This window comes from Emys orbicularis, chromosome 2 (genome assembly GCF_028017835.1).
Source record: "Emys orbicularis isolate rEmyOrb1 chromosome 2, rEmyOrb1.hap1, whole genome shotgun sequence".
Lineage (NCBI taxonomy): Eukaryota > Metazoa > Chordata > Testudines > Emydidae > Emys > Emys orbicularis.
The window spans coordinates 284,340,896-284,366,437 of record NC_088684.1 but is presented as its reverse complement, the minus strand read 5'-3'; the positions used below and the strand labels follow the sequence as shown (position 1 = coordinate 284,366,437).

At 45.5% G+C, this 25,542-nt stretch overlaps 1 protein-coding gene across 1 annotated transcript in view; it reads right to left on the bottom strand.

The window, feature by feature from the left end:
• The window catches only part of ACVR2B (activin A receptor type 2B), a 135,252-nt gene extending 120,972 nt beyond the window's left edge, over positions 1-14,280 (bottom strand). The window contains exons 1-3 of the mRNA XM_065398474.1: positions 14,101-14,280; positions 12,969-13,747; positions 12,138-12,294 (exon numbers count right to left, since the gene is read on the bottom strand). Coding sequence (XP_065254546.1) covers positions 12,138-12,294; positions 12,969-13,747; positions 14,101-14,280 — 1,116 coding nt within the window. The remainder of the gene's footprint in view (positions 1-12,137; positions 12,295-12,968; positions 13,748-14,100) is intronic.
• Between the last annotated feature and the right edge of the window lie 11,262 nt (positions 14,281-25,542).

Genomic DNA, 25,542 nt, shown 5'->3' with positions numbered 1-25,542 from the left:
AAGACCTGTGCTGTCCAGTCATCCCAAATTTAGGACCATTAAAAAAAAAAAATGTACCCTCCCCATACGCTGCCTAAAAGCTAGACTTTTAGTGTAGAAGCACAGTGAATCACCCTCAAAGTCAAAACAATTCTTTAAATTTGCTTTCCAAAACTTAATCAGTCACCAAAATATCATACACACTAGTCTTCCTAGAATGAATTAAAGTCACATGGTCCAGTTTTAATTGCTCCTGACTACAGTTAAAAAAAAAAAAAAAAAAAAAGACTGAAGTGTGTTTAGCTTCTAAACATAAAATTGAAGTGCATAACATTCTGTGGCATCCAACTGTGGCCTGTTTTGTCTTCTGCAGCATTTAGGAACTTCATTTTTTCCCCACAGTTGATGCCTGTATGAAAGATAATTATGAATCAAAACCCACAAAGTGACTAGAAGATTGTGGTTGAAGATTGCAGGATATTCACTAGTTCATGCAATACATCTACTAGTCCCATAATATAAAGATATCTTCTCAATGTTCAGATTTTTTAGGGAGTTTATTTAAAAAAAGTAAAAACAATGTTATTTACATTATCCTTTAAAACCCAAATGGCAAAACCTGTAAGTGTATATTATGAAAGTTATTACTGCATCATCATCATCATCATCATCATCTGCGCTGAAAACTGAACCAAACAGCCAATATGGAGAACCAGTTACAACCAAGCAGAAACAATTTGCCCTACTTTGGCAGCTTGACAGGAAGAGAGATAGAGCTGGATTCTGTTACCGTGCACCTTGTATAGTTATTTGCACCAGTATAAAGCAAGTGCAAAATTATCCTAAACCAGAACAATACCATTTTACACCCTCTCTTTACAGGAGTGTAAATGATTACTCAAAATCCATGCCAGAGATAATCAGGCCCGTAAACACTTGTCTACATGGGGACACTCAGAAAAATTAATCCAAAACAACTGTTAAAGTGGATTAGTTAACCGCATTAATTCTGAATAAGAATGCCCACACAGAGGTTTAAAGTGGCCTTAATGTGATGTAGCTTCCAAATTTGGAACTGAATTGAGCTAAATAAAATTAAGGCCTCTTAAATTCTGAATAAGTGTCCACACAGAGGTTTAATGCAGTTTAACTAATCCATTATAAATTCACACTTTGTTATTCTGGACAAACTTTCCTGAGTGTCTCCATATAGACATGCTCTAAAGTCAGCGGTCATTTACATAACCAACTGAACAGTACACAGTAATCAAAATATCAGTTCCATGTTCATTCTTACAGCTGCTCAACATGGAAAGATTCCTCTCAGTTTGGAGACAAATTTTAAGAAGCCATGCACAACTTTGTCAAACTTGGGAGCTTAAAGTCTGGTACTTACATTGACCTGTGGCCTGATTTTCAAAAATGTTGAAAATTTTAGCCTAGGATTTTAAAGTTAATTTTCAGATAGTAAAAGTATGATTTTATTCAGTCTCAAATCACCTATTAAATCTTTAATATGTGTTTGTTAAAAAGACCAGCACACTATTTCTAGACCACCCCAAAACAATATGTGCAAGAAGTCATTACATCTATCAGCTAGTTTTTAATCTTGGTACTTAAAAGTAGAGGGGATCTGTCTGTCAAAAGTGGGCCAGGTATGAGCTGTCTCTTTGATTTGTGCACCAGATCTTACAGAAGTGAAAGAAGTAGCATCAAACATGCCCAGCTCTTCTTGTATCTACCCAAGATTTGACAGAAAGTAGCTCAACAGAAAATCAGGCAGCAGGCCACTACAGCTTGGACCAAGGACACTGCAAAGACGGCTAGATACCTAACCCATCCTGACACTGAAAGCAGCAAAATGAGAATGAAGTGGCCACCTATACAAGCCTCTTGATCTGAAGGAGGTATTCTTCTTTAGAAATAGCTAGACAACCACCACTCATGGCCGAATACATCCAGAGGATCCAATACCTCTCTAAGGCTAAGTCCTCACTACGGGGAGGGTGTCGATTTAAGATACGCAAATTCAGCTACGCGAATAGCATAGCTGAATTCGACGTATCGGAGCCGACTTACCCCGCTGTGAGGACAGCGGCAAATCGACCTCCGCGGCTCCCCCGTCGACGGCACTTACTCCTACCTGCCCTGGTGGAGTACAAGCGCCGATTCGGGGATCGAATGTCGCGTCCCGACGAGACGCGATAATTCGATCCCCGAGAGATCGATTTCTACCCGCCGATTCAGGCGGGTAGTGTAGACGTAGCCTCACTCTAAAGGCCTCACTAATACAGGAAGAAATCTACCTGGCAGCACTCAGCTTTGAAGTAGGTAGATCCTGCTTTGCTGCCTCGTACACGACCTTCTGTATAAAATAGTAGCAACTCCTATTTGCATTTTTACTATTCTGTTTCAAAGAAGGTAGAATAGTCTTCAATACAGAAGTTTACACATTCCCTAAGGATACCTCCTCCACACTATTTTTAGGACACTTGTGGGTTTTCTTCCCAGGACATGAAAAGTAAATGTCTGTCAAGAGAACACGACTCTCTTTTTCACTGTCCTCCATCGCTTTAATGTAACAGGAATTGGAGCATGTGTGGACCACCGTCTCTCCAATTTCTCTTGAATTCATTTCTCCACTGAAAGGAGGTTCTTCCTTTACCAATGAAACTGAACTCCTACCCAGGGATCTGATAAGCAATGCTGAATTGCTCTGATAAAAGTCTGACCTACGGTCATAGTTGCAAACTCAAGGCAGATCTCTAATGCGATCTCAATCCAACAGTAACAGGCACAGAAAAGGTATTACTCCAAACCTTGCTTTATTAAGCTGTTTCTAGGGCCTAACACTATCGCTTATTGAGCAGAGAGAAGCCCCTAAAATAAGGCAATAAACTGCAAAGTTTTACATTTAAAATATCTTTAGACACAAGATAGATGCAAGGTCACATCATGCCATCTTTATCCATGCAAACGTCTACTGAAGTCAATGGCACTTTGCTTAAGACCAGCTGTATTTTGCCACAGTGCTGTCATACATATGCCCATCCTGTGTTTTATATCTTGCTGATCTTTACATGCTGGTTTTCCTTGTACCATTCCTAGGAATATTTATTGTGTCCATGCTACACAAAGGTAAACTGCTAGAAAGAGCAAAGTCATCTTTAAAACACTTCAAGGCAATTGTTAAATCAAATTGAGCCAGACAATAGAAAGATTATCCCTGGGCCATAAAAAGTCACAAGGATATCTGTTGTGAAACCAGATCAGGCCACACAACCAGGGGTCCTTTAAATTGATCCCATGTTTGTGGTCACAATTCCATGGTTGTATTTTGGTTGGTGGGATTTTTAAGTATGGGTTTTTTGTTTTTAAGAGACTTGAATTCCTTGTCAGGATCCAAAAGCTTCATATCAAAAGATGTATTAGTTTGGTTTTGTTCTAGTGAAGCCACAAAAAGGGACTTCTGTTGCAGTACAGTTTAAAATACTATTGTGTGAGTGTACCACTGCCTTTTATCTAGATACTATGTCTGATCTGCTCAAGTATTTGCAACTATAATTTCAGTTCAGTGGCTGGCCTACCAAGAGGCCATATGCGATAATACTGTTGACAGCTAATGGAGGATTACTTCTAGCTTAAATGGCAGTACCAGGTCTTGGGTTTTGATACAGCATGTGGTGTCTAGCTGTCAACTGGATGTCTGTACAGTATGTATGTGGTCATCAACCCATTTTACCATCTTTAATAACTATAGTGAGTCAACAAATCCCTTTTCTTTGCTCAGTTCTTGGAGATAAGACTCAGATAGTGACCTAGGAATTTAACTAGCAGAAGAATAAGTGTCCCCACTGTCCATTCCTTACAACATAGGAACCAGACAGATTGTTATGAACATTTATTTTCTAACCTACAGGACTAGCCATCTTTAGGATTATCTCCTCGATCTGTTGATGACTAGCCAGGGGTCTGTCAGCTCTTATACTTATTTTGAGGCAGTGAGATGTCTGAATCTTAAGAATCTTTGCTACAATGCTTCTCACTCTGGAGAGGCAAAAGCAGAGTGCATTTCAGATCCCAGCTGTCCATAGCTAAAAGCCCTACTTTGTTACCACACTCCTTACAGCCAGATATTAGGCAGTGAGACTATCCAAGTACAATGTAATGAATTCCTTTTGACATTCTCTTATGCTCTCTCACTTACAAATACTTTGGAAACTTGACACTGGTTGGGGCACATAGCACCTCACCTAATAAATGTTTTATTGGACTGAATAGCTCAGAGGATTGGAAATGGAACACACAACAAAGACTTGTATCCTTCTGTGTCCATGGTTCAAACCCCAGCCCCAATCAGCAGCAGCCAGAAGTAGATACCACCCAATGACTATTTAGCCATCTGTGTAAAATGGTGGCCTTAATCCAGTTCCTAACAGAGATGAGTCCGTATCACACCACCAGGATTTAACAACAGACTTGGGAAACTGAACTGACATCTCACCACTAGAGATGGTCAATCCACAAGGGGGCTGAGAAAATCTGACAGATGTCAGGATAGGAAACTGCTGCTGCTTGCTATAGATAAAAGACTTCAGTCAGCATGGCACTCTTGCAGGCACTATGTTTACTTAATTTAAAAGTTGGATTTACACTACAAACTGTTCAAGAGTTAAGCCAAATAAGAGGGAGAGCACATGTGCGCACGAGTCTACATATTTTTCCTCCAGTATCATTCTCAGAAGTTACAAACTCAAAAGTTTCTGAAATATGTTGTGTCTCAAGCTGCCACCTGCAGATGAGCAAACTATGGAATGCTTAGAAGCCATATGTATGTATGTGCTGATCTACTCAAATGTTTATTTCCTCTTTAAAGCAACACTAGGAATTCAAGTGTTGCTGATATTGTGCGTGATCACAATGCATCCCAATATTTGAATTCAGGTAATGCCTTCTTTCAAAATTAGAGCCCAAACTGCAGTTTGTTCCCAGGGTACATGAAACACAAATACAACGTAAATCACAATTTCTTTCAGTGTGTGTGGTTTTTCTCCACGCCCTCCCCAGCCAGGGATTATGAGGCAACAGAACAGCTGCAGATCTATCATTTTTGTTGGTCCGGTTCCCTGACACACTGAAAACTGCCTCAGTTCTCATCACCAAGAATGTTTGTGTAGACTACAGGATATAAATCTAGCTCTCTGTGTCACATTACTCTCTCCATGTGGGTTAACATCCACATAAAGCTTCTATTTGTGGGCTTTTTTTTTTTTTTTTTAATTGAACCTCACTGTTCTGTGTATAAGCCTTCTACATGAAGTAAGCAGCACCACAATGCATTCCTTAACACTAGCTGACCCGCTAAATAGCTGCTTGTAGTTTGACGCTGAAGCAGCTGGGTATTGGATTACAAACTAAAAACAAATGCCAAGGCCTGGCCTTAATCACAGAATCATAGGGTTAGAAGGGACTGCAAGGGTCATCTAGTCTAACCCCCAAATGCACAACACATTGATGGCCTACTGCACAGAACGCCTTGCGTTTAAACAACTGAAGTCGGAAATCAGCTATTCTAAACCACACGTCCAATCTAAGGATTGGGGGATTAGAAATAAAGGAAGATGGTGTAATTTGTTTTTGCAACACTGAAAAATTATAAAGTAAAATTTATGCATGTGCTGAAATAAGTGCAAGTTTGTCACATAACTCTGGATCCTGATAGTCTTATTTTTACTGTTCGATAATCAGGGGAAGGGGGGAAAACAGAGGAAGGAGGCTTCGTCTCTAAAAGCTTGGCTGGGGGAGGAGTTGCAAGAGCTACAGCAACAGTGCTATGGAAAGGATTTTCTGCCTTTGACGCAAAGGGTAAACCCCTACTGGAATAATTGGTAAAACTCCATTTGACTTAAGTGGGGCTAGGATTTCACCCAAAGATCATAGCTATTTGAGAGCCAACATCTCTCTTTTCCCAAAACAGTTTGCATAGCTCAGCTCAGCAGTTCTCAAATGGCCCCGTAAGTACCACAAAAGACATACAGGCCAGTCAGGTGGTACAAGGATTGGTTTATAGTAGCAGAACAACCGCCCGCTGTAACTACATGCAGTAAAATTAGGAAGGTGATTTGCCAGGAGCTTCTGAGTTTCAGATGTGGTATGCTGGGCCTTAGGCCTTGTGTAAACTAGGGGGAAAGGTCTGTTCTCATCTGGGAATTAGTTATCTCGCTGTAAAACCCCCACCTTTTTTGGCATTTGAAGACATAGCCATAGTTTTAACTCATGTTAGCTGGTCCAGGTAAACTTTTGGGGTGTGATGGAGCCTAGGGCTTACCTTGGCCAGCTAACATGAGCTAAAACAACAATTGCCTCGTCTCCACTAGGATTGTAACACAAGTTAGCTGAACCAGGGTTTAAAAATACACTTTTTCTCCCTTCATGAAAACAGCATTAAAGCCGGAGAACTGCTCGCCTAGGAACAACTACGGAAGGAGTTTCATTTTGGTGCAGTAACAATAGCTACTGGAGTTTGTGACTCATGACCCTGTCATAAACCCCTCAGGAATCCAAGAAATAAAGACCAGTCTTCCCATCACTTCCAAGTGTCATCCCTTATTATTAAGTCTTTGGCAAAAATGGAGCAGAGAACGAGAACTGTTGCATTTCCAAGGCTTTCTGAAGCAAGTGTTATTGAAGACAAATCATTTAGGGAGAAATCCCTCACGCGGCAGGTCCAGAAGCACTGGAAATATGCAGTAGGGAAACGAAAGGGATTTAAACTGATTGATAGCCATTTGAAAATTGGTGAGGCAATTGTCCATTAGGTTATAAAACTATGCAATAAAGCTAAAGCACATGAATTTGGACAGTTAACAGATGGCATAATTGGGGACTGATCTGTGATGTAGCTGACAACTAGGTCAAAACAAAATCATTATGACATTGTATGGCAAGGGTCAGTATCCACCAACTGCGGTGAATACTGTTACTGGTACATCTGGAGAGAGCAATCCAAGGACCTAGTCCTGACAGTCTCTAGCCCAGACAAGTAAAGAAAAATACAGTCAAGCCACCTGCATGACTCAGGAGGAAGGGAGTGTGAAATGCAATACTCAGCAGCCAAAAGGCCACATCATACAGTCTTTGATGTATGGTAACCAGAATGAACGAATGAACCAAGGCTCAAGAAGCTGCTTTTCTTTCAGACCACAATACAGAGAATCCCCTCAAAAGACGGGAACCTAATCTCTAAGGGACACCTTTTGCCGGGGGGGCGGGCTTATAATAGATCCTAACGTAAGCTTAAATTAAGCTTCTGAAATACATCCTTTCAAATTCTGTTGGAGATTTTGGGAGAAGGGAAGTCTGAAAAATAAGAGTCTATTCTTAGTCTGAAGGGAGGGCTGTGGAATAGGTCATGATTAGGATTAAAAGGTTTATTTGTTTTGGGGAATAAAGCAGGATTCACTTGTGGTACATTCAGCCCATTGAGAAACTTTAGCAACCATTTGCAGTGTCCTGGAAGAAGAGGTGTTAAACAAAAATCAAGAGGAAATGTGCATCTAACATAACCAGAGTAAGTCCCATGCCCTAAAGGTGACTTCCCAGATTTTATCAGCTTCTCGGTATATTGGCTGAACTATGGCACTGAGTTTTGATCACAGCTTTAAAAAAGGATTTGGTTCCTCCTTATATTCAAACATCCTCAACAACTAGGCATTGCAGCTGGATTCCTTCAGAAACCAAAGGGAGCTTTTTCAAGCCACTAACGGAAAAGGCTGTAGTTGGACTTTGCTACCAGACACTGCAGAGCAGATAGAATACAGCAGCTGGCTCAGGCTGCAACTGGCTGGGTTGAAGGCAGTATGGGTGACCGTGTGTAGCAGGCAAGTGTGGCAAGAAAACAAAAACAAAATTTCCCTCTTCTGTGCCTGCCTGATTGAAAGCCCTTTGGGAAGCGGTGATCCATGCTGGAATGGAATGGGGGGGGGGGAAATGGGGACCAAAGGCATCCAAGGAGTGAGTCAGACAGGATTCTCTCACTGCAAACAAAGAAAGGGGAGAGAGGGGAAGAGTCATATGCTGAAGGATCCAGAGGTTTGGCAACTTGCATTTTCCTATGCACTGACAAGAATACGGCTGCAACAAGTGCAAATCTGTAATGGAGATTTCTGCTTGCGACCCCTTCCCCCACTCAGCAGAAAAACATCTCAAAGATATTATCACAACTCTGGTCTTGGGTCAGATCCAGAAAGTTTTGTTTCCACCTGTTGGCTTGGCAGAGTCCTGACTAACCTGCCTGGCTAGATGTATGTGAGAATGCAGCAAAAAATGTGTGGCTCCAAGCTACTACCAATCAGTAGTGTATTTCCAAATGCCTCCCCCAGAAGGCAAACCTTTCTAATTAAGTCACACATGGGAGCAATGCGTCTATTATAAACATGGAGAATGGGATGGATTTTAGAGAAACGAGGCAGAATCCAAGAGCCTCCTGTTATGACAGGTCTTCGAAAGACTATTAGAGAGAAAGGACACGCACACCTACCACACTTGAGCTACTGTGTGCGTGCCCCCTCCACTCCTCTCCTTTCAGATGCTGTCCTGAATCATCTATGTTAATTCTGCTTTTATTTCCTTTCTATCTGGGCCATTCACTAATCACAACTGAATGAAAATGAAAGAGTCAGCACTCTAGAAAAAACAACTGAAAGGAAAACATTCCTAGCCATGAGAGGAAAGTCCACTCCAGCTCCCTCTCTTCTTTCCCCCACAAATGTGTGCCATTTCAGGTCATCTGCCAACCAACACAGGCAGAGAAGCCAGCTGTCAAGCTGTCATTAAAGACATGATCAACCATTTGCACGGCAGACTTTAAGCCTTTTCACTGTGTGCTAAGAAAGCTCAACAGTCAACAAAATTAGAAATTTAAAAATCAAAATGTCCAAAGTTTATTAGCTTTGAATTTTAAATTTTTTAATTTAAAAACGTGATTGAGACTGACATGGTCTCCCTCTAATCATTCAAAACACATAGAGGTACATACCACAAAGATAGTATTAGGTTCTGAAACCTGATCTGGCTGGAAGTTGGTGGGGGAGGAGTGGTCTATTGTTCCAGAATTCCTGAAACCCCAAACTATACCAATCTTTGAAAATATTTTGTTTGTAGCAGAGGCAATGTAGTCTAGATCTTTTTGCCTCAATAATAAGGGCTTCATCTTCAAAGCTCTTTGCAAACTTTAATCCTCACAACACCCCAGAGAATATGCATGTGTGTTTTATCCTGATTTTACAAATGGAGAACCTGAAGTCTTTCCCAAACCATCTGGGCCAGGACTGGAATTATAGTTTATTGTTCCAAAAAATAGGAGACAGGAACACCTGAACACACACCCTCCTGCCCCCCTTTCACAAAAAAAAAAAAAAAAAAAAAAAAATTTACTCGAAACTAATTTGGGGAATCCTCAAAATTTAGGCCCCAATTTTGCAAACATTTACACACATTTAAGTATGCAAGTAGTCTCATTGGCTTCAATGGGGCTATTCAGGTAAAGTGAAGCATCCAAGTGTGTGCAGAAGCGAAGGCTTAAGCTAACAATAAAAAATAAGTATAGGAATAAAGATCCTCACATGAGAGTATATCTGAATTCTCTCCTAAGATTTATATGAACCGCAGTCTTTAAAAATACAGAAATACCCACACAACATTTATAGAAATCGTCTCTCTCTTCAAATATGTAAAATGTCAGATAGCACCAGGTCAGCCTCAAATGGGCTCGCTATCTCTCCCCCTCCCCACTTTGATTGCCAGCTACTTAGACTGCTTACCTTAAAGGACATGCGGGGTGGATCAACTGAGGTGAATTCTAAAAGAACAAAGGTCACATTATTTCTTTCACAGCTGAAAGGCTGCACGTATACACAATAACCTTTGTATTTTCTAGAGGAGATAATTTCTTACTTGAAAAATAAGGTTTCTGTCAGTCACTGCCACTAATCTAGGAGGAACGAGTAAAACAAACAGGTAGAGAAAGCTAATGCATACTGTGGACTTTTCCTCTTTACATTATGCAGGGGTCATCATCTTAATATCAGGCCCCAGTGTTATTCGTGCTGAATAAAAGTAAAGTACGCTGTCAACAAGCGGGAGAGTAGTATCTAGTGTCTTGCAAGAATCCACTCAGCAGAGCAAGGGGTACGCAAATACTGTATACAGGAGTTGCAGACAACAGAAATGTTTTTAATTCACCTGAAAATAAGACCACGTCTACACTATAAACTAACATCCGTATAACTACGTTGCTCAGGTTTGAAAAATCCACACCCCCTCCCCCGAGCGACGCAATTATACCGACCTAACCCCTGGTGTAGACAGCTATTGACTCTTGGGGAGGTGGATTAACTACGCTGACAGTAGAAGCTCTCCCATCAGCGTAGTACTGTCTTCACTGAACGGCACAGCTGGGCTGATGCAGCATTTTAAATGCAGATTTGGTTTAGGACTTGGGAGCTGAGACCAGAAAGGGAAGGTGATGGAGAGGAGAGAGAGAGAGACAGACCATCTTGTTTCCTCTTACAAACATCCCGATTATTCCCCTCACAACATATTAATATTCAGCCTCTTTTCAGCAGCTGGGCCCTCTAGACCCCTAAGAGGGAAAGTGTTAGCTTAATAATCACACTTTTTTAAAGAAGTCCTTATGTGTCATTAATACTGTAGGCTACAGTTATTTCCCACCCTTTGCTCAACTTGGACAATGAAAATAGACTGATCAGTTTCACTTTCAGGTTCCCATGTGCTAGTAGGCAGAGCACTGGAATGTGTAGGTTGCAAACACTACAGGAGAAGGCATTCCTTTAAAGTTATTTACCTTTTTAATATTCAGCTTTGTAAAAAAGAATTTTTGTTTGTTTTAACAAACAAATAAACAAAAAAACTTGTGTTTTGGGCCTAAATGGACCTGACACTTTAACCGTATGAAGTTTTGGCAAGTATTTTTAAGATCACAATCTGCTAGAGAAGATCTCCGTATCATTCTACTTCAACACTGCTAGCCAGTTGAATCTCACTTTTTTTTGTAATGCCTTATGCATTTAAGAGGATATAACTCAAGAGTGTGTGTGGTGGGGGAACAGGACTACACCAGTATATCTGCATTTGTGAGTTCTCTCATGCAACATCTGTAAGTCACAGCGAACACCCATCTGTCCATGAGCTTGCCCAGACATCGCTAAAATGCGAAAAGCGACCTCCTAATGGGACGCAGGAGGCAGATGGAAGGAACTGCAGTTACCTCTCTGGCAGCCTTGCTGAGAACTCACCCCAGGAGGTGGAGGAAGTAAGAAAGGAATGGTTTTGATCAAATTTTCTCTCTACAGGCCTTTGAACACAAGGAGGAGGAATGTGTGTAAAGAATTATAAGCTCTATACATAGTCTGCCCCCAAACAACCATCTACACTTTTTAGAAATATAAATAGAAGTCTTTATCAGCCATGGTTTTAAGGGCTCTGTACTAATGACAATTAATCTGAAGCTACAAAAAAAACACCAAAAAACCCATCCTTAAAGAAAGTGCAAGACCGGTGGGACTCCTGAAGGAAAAACGGTTACCTTTTCCGTAACTGGTGTTCTTCAAAATGTGTTGCTCATGTCTATTCCACAATAGGTGTGCGTGTTCGCCACGTGCACCGGTGCCGGAAGTTTTTCCCCTAGCAGTATCTGTAGGGGAGCGCCCTCGCGACCCCTGGAGTGGCGCCTCCATGGCGCGGTATAAAGGGCACTGCGCGCTCCCCCACCCTCAGTTCCTTCTTGCCAGACAACTCCGACAGAGGGGAAGGGGGGCGGGATGTGGAATAGACATGAGCAACACCAGTTACAGAAAAGGTGTGGGTGGAGCTGCACCTTATCTTTATGAAGCACCGTGTACGGGGGCTTGGAGGTCAGGGCTCTGAGTTCCGAGACCCGCCTAGCCGACACGATCGCAACCAGGAAGGCCACCTTCCATGAGAGGTGTGACCAGGAGCACGTGGCTAGCGGCTCAAAGGGGGCCCTGTGAGACAGGCCAACACCAGCTTTAGGTCCCACTGCGGAACTGGGGGCCTAACATATGGGAAGAGATGATCCAACCCCTTAAGGAATCAGCCATCATAGCATGGGAGAATACCGTGTGGCCCTGGACCGGCGGATGGAAGGCCGATATGGCCGCCAGGTGCACCCTGACTGACGAGGGCGCCAGGCCCTGGGCTCTAAGGTGAAGGAGGTAGTCCAGAATAAGCTGGATCGGGGCAGCCACCGGGGAAATGCCCCGCTCATCCGCCCATCTGGAAAACCAAGACCATTTTGTCAAGTAGGCTCGGCGCATGGAGGGCTGCTTGCTTTCTAGGAGGACACACTAAACCCCTTCCGAGCACGTCCTTTCCTCCCTACCTAACCACTGAGCAGCCACGCCGTGAGGTGGAGTGCCACTAGGTTGGGGTGGAGGAGCCGGCCCTGGTCCTGGGAGAGCAGGTCTGGGCAGGACGGCAATGGCCACAGTGGGATGACCACCAGGCCCGTGAGGGTCCCATACCAATGCTGCCTGGGCCATGCCGGGGCAATAAGAAGGACCTGGGCCTTGTCCGTCTTTATCTTTCCCAGGACCTTGCCGATTAGCGGGAACGGGGGAAAGGCATAGAGAAACTGGATTGACCAGGACAGGAGGATGGCATCGGAGATAGCGCCCCGTCCCAGCCCCCACCCCGGAGTAGAACCGGGGACAGTGACGGTTCTGCTGAGTCGCCAACAGGTCCACCTGGGGAGTTCGCCACACTTGGAAAAGTCCGTGCTCCACCTCTGGGTGGAGAGACCACTCGTGCTGAGAGAAGTCCCTGCTCAAGCGATCCACCCGCACGTTCCGGACGCCTGGCAGACGGAAGGCCTGTAGGCAGATGTCGTGGGCTATACAAAAGTCCCATAGCTTGAGGGCTTCGCGGCAGAGGATCGGGCCCCACCTTGCCTGTTGAAGTAGAACATCGAGGCCGTGTTGTCCGTGAGGACCCTGACAACCCGGCCCTCCAGGTGCGAGCAGAAGGCCATGCACACCAGCCGTACCGCCCTGAGCTCCGTGACCTTTATGTGGAGGGTCAGATCCTGAGCCGACCACAGATCTTGGGTCTGAATGTTCCCCCCATGGGCCTCCCATTGCAGGTGCAACACGTCGGACACCAGCTCCAGTGATGAGGCCCTGCCCCTGAATGGGACCCCTTGGAGCATGTTTCTCGGGGAGGACCACCACCGTAGGGAGGTGATCTCTGGCTCAGGCACCGTGAGGGCTTTGTCTATCCCGTCCCTGGCCTGGGAGAACTCCGAGGCCAACCAGAGCTGGAAGGGCCTCATCCTGAGTCTGGCATGACGGACCACGTACGTGCAAGCCCTGTGACCCAAGATCTGAAGGCACCCTCTGGCTGTTGTCACCAGAAACCTTGTGACCGTGTTGATGAACCTCTTCAGGGTCTCAAACCTGTCTGGTGGGAGGGAGGCTCTGGCCGATGAGGCGTCTAGGACCGCCCCGATAAACTCTATGCGTTGAACCGGGACTAACGTGGACTTGGTGTTGTTTACCAACAGGCCCAAAGTGGTGCACGTGGACAGAAGGAGCACCACGTGATCCCGCACCTGCGACCGGGAGCTGCCGTTGACCAACCAGTCGTCCAGACAGGAGAAGATCTGGACCCCTCCCAACCCCCCCAGCGCCTGAGGTAGGCCGCCACCACCGACATACATTTCGTGAATACCCTGGGGGCAGTGGACAGGCCAAACAGGAGGACCGTAAATTGGTAATGTTCCTGCCCCACCGGCAGGGCGCCCCCGGGTGTCCCGTCAAAACCGCCTTTTCCCTGCTTGCTTGCCCTTGGAGGACCCAGGCTGGGGAGCAGGCTGAGACTGCCTCTGTGGGCGCCTCTTATAGTCCTGCGACTTCTTATAAGCGGTCTCGTATATTGAATGGGTGGCCTGAGCGGGAGTTTGCTGCAGCTTGAACTTAGGTTTAGCCGGAGCCGGAACATAGAGACCCAGAGTCCAGAGAGTCGTGCAGGAGTCTTTCAGGCCATGCAGCTTTGTATCCATTTGTTCCACAAACAGAGCTTTGCCATCAAATGGGAGGTCTGCGCCTCGCTGGGCAGCCCAGAGAACAGGAGCCATGACGCCCTTCTCATGGACACCACGGAGGCCATGGACCGCGTGGCTGTGTCCGCTGCATCTGAGGCTGCCTGCAGGGTTGCCCTGGCAGCCGCTGTGCCCTCCTCCACCAGCACTTTGAACTCCTTCATGTCGTGCTCCTGGAGGGAGTCCTCGAACTTGGGCAGGGAGCCCCACAGACTGAACTCATACCGGCCCAGGAGAGTCTGGTGGTTCGCCACCCGGAACTGGAAGCTCGAGGATGAATACATTTTTCTTCCAGCCTCCTTGAATCTTTATTTTTCGGGGTAGGGGCTGGCCGGCCCTGCCATTCTCTGTGGTTGACTGACTCGACCACCAGGGAGTTAGGAGCATGGTGGGTGTATAAGTATTCATGCCCCTTGGCGGGTACAAAATACTTGCATCCCACTCTCTTAGAGATGGGGGCCAATGAGGCTGGGGTTGCCACAGGACATTTGAAATTTTCACCACCCCTTCGTGGAGAGGCAAGGCCACCCTGCCCGGTGCCAAGGAGCACAGTACATTAAACAGGGAGTCCGAGAGCTCCTCCATCCCCTCTGCTTGGAGACGGAGGCTTGAACTCTTTTTAAGAGTTCTTAGTGGGCCCTAAAGTCCTCCTGCGGGCAGAGGGAGGAGGGGCCGTAATCCCCTCATCCGGGGAGGGTGAGGAGGCCGGCGCGGTACTGTGTGTGTCCACCGGCACCAGAGGGTTCACCACCCGGTTGGTCTCCGGGCACGGTGCCAAGGATGTACGTCCCACTGACTCCTTCCTCAGAGGTCTGGAGAGGGAGGCTGATGGTCTGTTCGGCCTGGCCCATCGATGAATGACTACGAAGGGAGGCCGGGCTGACATACGACCTGCTGCTGTCCCTGGACTGGAAGGAGCGGCGGCGCTGGGGGCAATGCCGACCACGGGACCGCGATCCCAATGTGGAGGACCGGTACCATCAGTAACAGCTGCTCCGCGATCGGCTCTGGCGGGCGGACCCACGATGGCGAGATGCCAGCAATCGATGCCTGGGATTGTGGAGGCGGTGCCGTGGTGGAGTCCTGGAGCGAGACGACAAATGGGAACCATATCGATGTTCATGCCGTGACCGGCTGCGATAGCCCCTCCAAGACGAGGACCTTTGGCGTCGTCTGCCTCGATCCCGTCGGTGTTCGCTCCTCGAGGCGGAGCGGTGCTGAGAGGACCCAACCAGACAGTCTGGTGGGCATCGAGGGCGATCCACGTGGACTTTGCCCTGAACGGTTGCTGGGTGGCAAACAGCGTCGGGAACGTTCCCTCGACCGGTACCAAGCCAGGGGTGACTGTGGAGATCCCAACAGCGGCTTGCCTCTGGAGCACGGGGCCGACATCGGCGGTGCTCCTGGTACCGGCATGGACATAATATCCCGGGCCACCTGCAGGGCCAGGATACTCCACTCGACTTGAGTCGAAGGCCTAGAGGCCGGTGCGGATCAAGGACTGTACAACATGGGTCTAGCTTCTGTCCCGGGTTTACTCCGGTGCCGCGGCAAAGAAGGCCTTTTCATAGCCTTCCTGGCATGCCCCGTGGATGGGGAGCAGTGCCGACTAGTTGATGGCACCGAAGGATCACCGCGCACCGACACCACGGTGCCCAGTGCCGACTCGGAGCGGCGCACCGGAGCTGGGGTCAGCGCCGACTCCATCAGAATAGCCCGGAGCCTAATGTCCCTTTCTCTCTTGGTCCGAGGCTTAAACGACTTGCAAATCTTGCAGCGATCGCTGAGATGGGCTTCCCCCAAACAGCGTAAACAGTCCGCATGTGAATCACTCACTGGCATAGATCGCCTACAAGTGTCACACGACTTAAAACCCGGGGCACGCCCCAGCCCGGGCGCTCTAGCTAAACTAAACTAAAACTAAACTACTAACTAACTAACTAACTACAGGTACCATACACTGAACAAACAAGCAGTTCTGGGGACGAGCTACAGCAAAGCTGGAGCAGAGCAGTTCCGAAGCACCTTCACTGGCGGCAAGAAGGAACTGAGGGTGGGGGGAGCGCACAGCTCCCCTTATACCACGCCATGGAGGCACCACTCCAGGGGTCACTAAGGTGCTCCCCTACAGGTACTGCTAGGCGAAAAACTTCCGGCACCGGTGCACGTGGCGAGCACGCACACCTATGGAGGAATACACATGAGCAATCACTCGAAGAAGAAAAAGGGGGTTACTTTAGACTAACAGACACTAAAGTGGACCTCCCCTGCCCCAAGGTAGACGCTGGGAGTCAAGTGAAGGTTGCAATTCAGTGGCAGCCACAATTTGCGGGGGGGACTCAAAATATGACCTAGCAAACCTATGGGGATTCTATATAGCCATCACCCAGAGCTTTCCCAAGGCCACTCATAAAATCAGAGCTACAGGGTTAGAAGGGACCACAAAGGTAATCTAGTCTAACCCCTTGCCAAGATGCAGGATTTGTTGCATCTACACCATCCAAGACAAATGATTATCCAGCCTCCTTTTGAAAACCTGCAGTGAAGGAGCTTCCATGACTTCCCTAGGCAGGCTGTTCCATTGTTCTATTATTGTTCTTAGGAAGTTTTTCCTAAGATTTAATCTAAATCTGCTATGTTGTAGTTTGAACCCATTGCCTCTTGTCCTGCCCTCTGTGGCAGGAGAGAACAATTTTTCTCTATCTTTTTTGGCAGCCTTTCAAGTATTTGAAAACCGCTATCATGTCGCCCCTTAATCTCTTTTCCAAACTAAACATACCCAGTTCCTTCAGCCTTTGCTCATATGGCTCGCATTCCATCCCTTTGATCATCTTGTCGTTCATCTCTGGATCCTTTCCAGTTTCTCTACAACCTTTCTATACAGTGGTGACCAAAACTGGACACAGCATTCCAGCGGAGACCTAACCAGCGTTGAGTAGAGTGGAACTATCACCTTCCCTCACTTGCATACTATGCCTCTGTTAATGCAACCCAAAACTACATTTTTAAAAAAAAAAAATGTTTGCAACAGCATCGCATTGCTGACTCATGTTGAGGCTGTGTTCCCCCACAACTTCCAGATCCTTCTCAGCAGTGCTGCTGCCAAGCCAGTTCTCCCCCATTCTGTGTTTGTGCATTTGGGTTTCCCTCCCTAAGCGTAGCACCTTACATTTGTCTTAGTTAGGGTGACCAGACAGTTAGTGTGAAAAACCGGAACAGGAGGTGGGGGGGGGGGGGAGGGTAATAGGAGCCTATATAAGAAAAAGACCCAAAAATCAGGACTGTCCCTATAAAATCGGGACATCTGATCACCCTAGTCTTTGTTGAATTTCATTTTGTTGTCTGCAGCCCAGTTCTCCAATTTATCAAGATCCCTTTGAATTGTAGCTCATTGTAGGAGTGCTAGCTACAGCCCTGTCCTCCTCTGAACTGCAGGCCACCCTTTCCTATATGCTCAAGATGTAACCCATGAAACACGGGACCATTCCCACCTTTCCTCTTCAAAGGGGCCTGTTTCCCCAAAGCAGCTGCCGCAAAAAAGCCCCAAACCGGCTGGCAATCAAGACTACACCCTCCCTATGCCCTTTCTCCAGGTCCAGCTTTTGTCATTGTGACAAGTGAGAAAACAGTTACTGAAGAGCATCTGCAGTTACCTCTCAGATACTGTCCTCAGAGCAGCAGAAAAGTCACCGGAGAGGGCAAGTTGGAGAACAGATGGTAGAGAAAACTGGTTCCCAAAAAATACACCTAGACACAACTGACTGTTTCCTGTCAGAGTGAAAACCCCTCACAAATATCACCGAGGATGCAAAAAAACAGGATGCCCTCAGAGATGGACAGCAAGCCAGTGAACATGATTAAGACAGGAGTGATACAGTCCTACTTCCTGATGCATGAGAGCGATCCAGCAGCTTTCTGGACTTCCTGGCAGCTCTTAAACATCAAAAGGCAACTAAACCCAGTAAATCCTCGAACACTAGCACAAGAGGAAAACCTGTCTGTAAAACAAAGGCTTGTAAGGCTGGAGCTACCAAACACATGGATTGCCTTTCCATAGTAGATCTGACCATCCACATAATACTGAAGGGCACTTGTCCACATTTTCTTACTTTTGTGGAAAGTAATGAAACAGGACTGGAAATCTTAACCCTGCTGTGTTTTCACTCCACAAGTAGCAGGTTAAGCTGTGGGGTTAGAGTGCAACCAGGTGCAACAGGCTGCTTTGGCAATGAGTGTTGAAGCAAAATAAAAACAAGTTTTATTTGAAGGAGAACTGCAACAGACTTTCACATACTATGAAGAGTAGCAGGTTCACAACTCTAATCCAACATGTGTATCTGTCTGCCCCCCGTGTTACCATCTCCCACCATTTTATTGTAAATCTTGCAATGCCTGGTGTGGACCCGAGTGCTCCTTGAAGGCTCAGAAACCAGAAAGCAAAGACAAAGAACCCCAAAGTTATTTTTTATACATTCACAATTTCTAAACCTATCATGATTTTTCCCCCCAACTCATGATTCTTAAGGCCTAAGTTGGCAATACGGTCCTACTACAAATAAAATCACACATCTTTTGTAGGAGTGGGAACAGGGATGGGACAAGACGATGACTCATTGTATTTAACATAGGAATTGCTAGACTGGATCAGACCCATGGTCACATCTCAGAGAAACCTGATGCGAGTTAACGAAGAGCACATAATCTTCTGTTTCAGTAAAATGTGAACAAGTTTAACAACATGCATGATTCCTGAGGGACAGCACTATAGATAAAGTCCCCCTGCCATACAACTGGTGGAAAGACATCCATTAAATCAGACGGCACTGGTGACTTTGGCTCATTTGCTTATACTATGAAATACTTTTCTGTGTGTGGTTTTTTTTTTTTTTTTTTTAAAGTACAATCCTTGTCTAGTGCCACAAAGCAAATGCATGGACCCACTACCAGATGAGGTGTACTTTTCACAAGACTTGCATTTGCAAGTGAAGCTGATACTGCAGTTAACCCTACTCTGCTGTCCAAAGGAAGTTATATTTCCCAAGGACTCATCTGGGTTCCACTTCGACTTAAAGGTACTATGGGAATGTTACATTTGAAGATAAATATGTTGAAGCCAATGACTGTAGTCTCTGTTTTTCCTAGATCGCCAATGCTTTATGCTTCTCTTTTGTCAGCTCCTCTCTTAAATCGCACAACGGACTCAGGGAAGCATTATGGTGATGACTGATACATAGACATTTCCTACAGGACTCCCCAAGTCAAATTCAGATTCTCCAACACCACCACCACCCCCCGCAATGCTGTTCAGAGGAAGGATAATCCATGATTCAGGTGCTAGACTGGTTTTCTGGAGACTTGAGTTCAGGACCCTGCTCCTATATGGCCCTGAGCAAGTCATTCAAACCAGAGCTACACTAAAAGGTTAGGTATACCAAGCATGGCACTCCAGGACGTGAAAAATCCACAACCCTGAGTGACGTAGTTAAGCCAACCTAACTCCTGGTGTAGACAGTGCTATGATGATCTAGCTACTAATGGGGAGGTGAATTAACTATGATGGGAGAATCCCTCCCATCACTATAATGAGTCACTGAAGTGCTAGAGCAGCCAAGCTGCAGCGTTTCTAGTGAAGACATAGCCTCAGTCTCTCCGTGCCGCACTTCCATATCTGTAAAATGGGAATAACAGAACTTCCCAACCTCACAGAGGTGTTTCAAGGATAAAAACATTAGAACAGATTCTGAGGTGCCCAGAATTCAGAGTGGGGGGGGGGGGGGGCAAGCAGGACATAAAATAGATCACTGCTTTAGAGAAATAGTGTCACCAACCGGTCGATCGCCATCTCCGGCGGCGCAGTGTGGCTGCCGCTAAAGCAGACTCCCTGCCTACCTCGGCCCCACACCACTCCCGGAAGCAGCCAGCGCGGCCCTGGGGGGCAGGGGTCTCCCTCTGTGCGCTGCCCCTCTCTGCAAGCACTGCCCTGCAGCTCTCCTGGCTAACAGGAGCTGTGGGGGCAGTCCTTGCAGAGAGAGGCAGCACGCTGAGCCATGTGCCACTCACTTCCCCCCCCAGGGGCCACAGGGGCACGTTGGCCCCTTCCGGGAGCGGTGTGGGGCCAGGGTAGGCAGGGAGCCTGCCTTAGACTCACCTTGCCCACCGCCGACCAGGAGCCACCGAAGGTAAGTGCTGCCCGGCGGGAGGCCGCACCCCAACCCCCAGCCCTGAATCCTCTCCCAGAGCCAGCACCCTGGACCCCCTCCTGCACCCCAACACTCTGGCCCAGCCTGGAGCCCCCTCCTGCACCCAAACTCCCTCCCAAAGTCTGCACCCCCACACTCCCTCCCACACTCCAATCCCCTATCCCAGCCCGATGCCATCTGTTGCACCCAAACTCCCTCAGAGCTTGCACCCGTCACCCCCTCCTACACCCCAACCCCCTGCCCCAGGCTCAGCCCAGAGCCCCCTCCTACACTGCAAACCCCTCGACCCCAACCCAGAGCCCGCACCCCCTCCCAAACCCCAACCCGGTGAAAATGAGGGGGGGGGGGGGAGGGGATGGAGAGAGCAGGACGGGGCTTTGAGGAAGGGACAGGGCAGATCCTGGGTTGCCCTTAGATTCAAAAAGTGATCTTGGACATAAAAAGGTTGGAGAGCACTGCTCTAAAGAGACAACTAAACATCACTGCAGCAATAACCTCCAACACCACTTGATATAGGCACTTCTAGGCTACCAGAGCAAACAAGCTGATCATTGCTTGATGCACCCATGTTAAAAAAAAATGAATAAAAGTCGAAAATTACAGAGCCTCCAAATCCACATGGCAAACTCTGCCAAAACACAGTTCTGTGCACTGCTGTCAAGGTTATACCCAGACCAACCCACACAATAAGTGACAAAGATCCATCCCTCTATCTTACTAGAAGATGTCAGCTGGTTAAAGACACAGAGTGATCAATAAAGGAACTCTAAGAAATGTCTAAGTTTTATGATCCAGAAGTTAGAGGCAGAGCAGATACCCACATTAAAAAAACAAAAAAAAATTCCAGGTAAATAAAATAAAATAAATAAATAAATAAATAATTAGGTCTAGCACTGACTGGAAAATGGAAAGTATAGTCCACAAAAATGTGTTAAAAAAAATATCCCACCCACCCCCTTTTTATTCCCCCCCAACCAAAAGTTGTCACAGACACTCTTTGGTTTTTCAAAAACTGGAAGCTTTTTGGTTTTTGGCTGCTTCTCAGAAAATCTCTGAATGAAATGAAACTTCTCATTTAAAAGGATGTTCACATTTTTTTTTTAATAGAAAAATAACCTAAAATTTTCAGCTAGTTCTTTCCAGAATGGCTTCTTCCCATTGAGTCTTTATGAAAAGAAAGGGCCAGGAGAACGAGAGCTGAAGTGTACTAGCACATAGGTTACCCGTCTGTGATTGAATGAAATCCCTGGATACCAGAAACTGGTGATTTCCACCCTGACCCTCCTGTAGACCCCCTCCTCTAGAGCAGTGGTTCCCAAACTTGGTTCACGGCTTGTTCAGGGTAAGCCCTGGGCGGGCCGCGAGATGCTTTGTTTACCTGAGCGCCTGCAGGTACAGCCGCTCGAAGCTCTCAGTGACTGTGGTTCGCCGTTCCCGGACAATGGGAGCTGCGGGAAGTGGCGCGGGCCGGGCCACCGCTTCTCATAGCTCCCATTGGACGGGAACAGCGAACCGCGGCCACTGGGAGCTGCGAGCGGCCGTACCTGCGGATGCTCAGGTAAACAAAGCAGCCCACCAGGGGCTTACCCTGAACAAGCCGTGAACCAAGTTTGGGAGCCCCTGCTCTTGAGGGAGACAGAAAAGAAGAAGGGGAAAAAAAAATATATCACATCATAAGAAATGCACACACAAAAATACGTTTAAGACAGAAAAGCACAAGACCATTGATTAGAATGATCTACTGCTTTATTAGAGAGCCTAATGATGTCCAAATTATAGCAAAGCTCAATTGTGTAACCAGGGAGCCTAGATTTCATCCTTGATAAAGACACGGATTTCTGTCTCTCAGGAGAAGTCTGTAGTTCACTAACAAAGATGACCTTTATAGTATATGCTTCAAGGCCACAATTAGCTGGAGAAACACTGTACTTACTTGGCAATATGAGCTTTTGTACCCTGTGCTAATTTTCTAGCACAATCCTCACCAAGCCCATTGCAGCATTCTACCAACAACAACAACAACAAGGGGGGAAAAAAAAACCCACTGTCTCCAAATCACATTCAACAATTCAATCCAGTTTTAATTAAGATGATAAAGTTAACTGACCTATCTATATCCCACAATGACCAAAACAATAAAAGGTAGTGAATTATAACCCACAAATAGATCCTGATTTCATATCCATGAAGCAGCACTCATGAACAGCTGGAATTTTAAGCATTAGCCACTTTTATATCATTCAAATGATACCTAATCAGATATCTCACTGGTAAAAATAGCGACACTCATCAATACAGAATGGCTTTTCTTAGACTAACATCTACACAGAAAGATTTGAAAAGGCTACAATTACTCTGACAATGTTTCTACAGCTAGAAGGAATTTGGGGGTTGAAATAAAGGGTTTCCTTCTCCCTCTTTGCCCTCTCAAAAATCAGTTTTATATATTTGAATCAGAAAGTTGATCAAAGAATGTGCTTGAAATCACATCTTTAGAAACATATTGTATACCTCTGATGACTCCACTACTTCCCATTAACTCCCATCAGTCATAAATGAAGGAGGGAAAATTCAAATATTTCACCATTGGAAACTAATGTAAACAGGGCTCAGGAGTTTTAACCATGCCATCTGACCCTGCTCAGAGCACAGTAAGTAACTAATAGGGGAGGGAAGGTATTGGATCGAGGACTACACATCATGCTTACCCAGAGCAGAGAAACAAACATGTTAAGAGGTTTAGAAAATACAACCTATGGGGAAAGGTTGAAAGAACTGGGCATGTTTAATCTAGAGAAAAGAAGACTGAGGAGGGACACAGTCTTCAAATATATAACAGGTTGTTATAAAGAGGACAGTGATCCATTGTTCTCCACATCCATCAAGGATAGGACACGAAGTAATCAGCTTAGTTTATAGCAAGGGAAATTTTAGTTAAATTTTAGGATAGACTTGTTAACTATTCCTATAGCAAAAAGCATGAGGAGTACTTGTGGCACCTTAGAGACTAACACATTTATTTGGGCATAAGCTTTCGTGGGCTAAAACCCACTTCATTGGATGCATGCAGTGGAAAGAGATATATACACAGAGAACATGAAAAAATTGGTGTTGCCATACCAACTCTAATGAGACTAATCAATTAAGGTGGGCTATTATCAGCGGGATGGGGGAACTTTTGTAGTGATAATCAGGATGGCCCATTTCCATCAGTTGACAAGAAGGTGTGAGTAACAGTAGGGGGAAAATTAGCATGGGGAAAGTTTTTACTTTGTGTAATGACCCATCCACTCCCAGTCTTTATTCAAGCCTAATTTAATGGTGTCCAATTTGCAAATTAATTCCAGTTCTGCAGTTTCTTGTTGAAATCCGTTTTTGAGATTTGGCAACAGGCTTTGTTGCAAGGATAGGTTCCTGGTTTTTGTTGTGTGGTGTGTTGTTGCTGGTGAGTATTTGCTTCAGGGTGGGGGGCTGTCTGTAAGCGAGGACTGGCCTGTCTCCCAAGATCTGCGAGAGTGAGGGATCGTCCTTCACGATAGGTTGTAGATCCTTGATGATGCGCTGGAGAGGTTTTAGACTGTTCCAGTGCTTATTTAAAGGTTGTGGAATCCTGGTCAGCGGAGGTGTTTAAGAACAGGTTAGACAAGCACCTATCAGGGATGGTCTAGTGTTACTTAATCTTGCGTCAGCATTAGATGACCTCTTAAGGTCCCTTCCCGCCCTACATTTCTATGATTCCATGCTGACCCAGTCCTAGATAAATCCTGCATTGGGAAACTTGTTCTCATTAAGTAACCTTTCCTGTTGCATCTACACTGGGAAAATATAGACTGAAGTTTTTCAGGGGCAGTAGCCAGGGTGTAAGAGGTAATATAGACAGGGCTCAAGTTCTTACATACTTTATCATCTGACTCAGGTGGAAAATTATTTCCATGTGCGACTGCATAGTTCAGCAGTCCCCTAAAATGCACAAGACCACTGAGTACAGAGGAAGGGGATCACCACATTGCATTCCACTATAAGGTACATCCTCTCCCATTATTTTAAATGACAAGTGGCTACTAAAGCAAACTTCCAGCAGGTGGAGGAAGGAGAGATTAAAGCCAGCCTTCCTGTTTCTACTCGTCTCAATTGATTGGCCTCTTACAATTGGTATGCATACTTCCACCTTTTCATGTTCTCTGTATGTATAAATATCTTCTGTCTGTGTGTTCCACTCTATGCATCTGAAGAAGTGAGCTGTAGCCCACGAAAGCTTATGCTGAAATAAATTTGTTAGTCTCTAAGGTGCCACAAGTACTCCTGTTCTTTTTGCGGATACAGACTAACACGGCTGCTACTTTGTAACCAGTAAATGTTGGAAGACTCCATTCTAATAATTAAAACAAATCACTAAAACCCCATTAAGGCAAAGGGGTAGCTATACCCAGTACAAAAACCTCTCACGTAGACAGGCCTGTATAGTGATGTTATACCAGTGAAACTCAGATGACTTCAAGTTACTTTGAGGTTCAGACCGAGTAAATTAAATCAGAGTCAAGCCCTGTATTAGCACTTGACAAGGATGGAGACGGAGATTAAATAAAAAGAAATCTACATGTCTAAAGTTAGACTAGTGTCTAAAAGCTTCTGTCAGGAAACTAAGCACACAATAAAGGTATCCAAATGCTGCTGAACCATTCAAGTGTTCTGAGAAAAATGAATTTACACGTTCTTTAAGGACGAGTGCATTTAGTGAAACTTAAAACCTCCTGGTTTATTGTTTTATTTAAAATTACTTACACTCCCAGTTAACTGTTAACTTTCCCCACTAGACGTATCTGGGGGGGGAAATGCACAAAATTCAGGTGAGAGGTTAATTTTTTTTTTTTTAATGAGCAAGAGCATTCCAAATGGAGAAAGATAAAATTCCTGTATAATCCTCCACACAGGCTGCTATGAAATAACTTTTGTTTAATTATTACGCATTGGATGGGCAAACACTATATCCCAATGGACAGAGAGCAGCTGTTACTATAACAGAAAGACATTCATCTTCCATTCCTGGAACCCTGAAATTCTATCAACAATGCCTGTAAAATGACTCATCTTGCTCAGTTTTCAACTAGCTTTCATATATGGAACTATTTTTAGCGAACTTTAGTTTGTCATACTCCACTTCAAAGTTTTATACTTTACTTATTTCAACTGTATTTGTAAGTGACCTGAAATAACTGAACAGCAGGT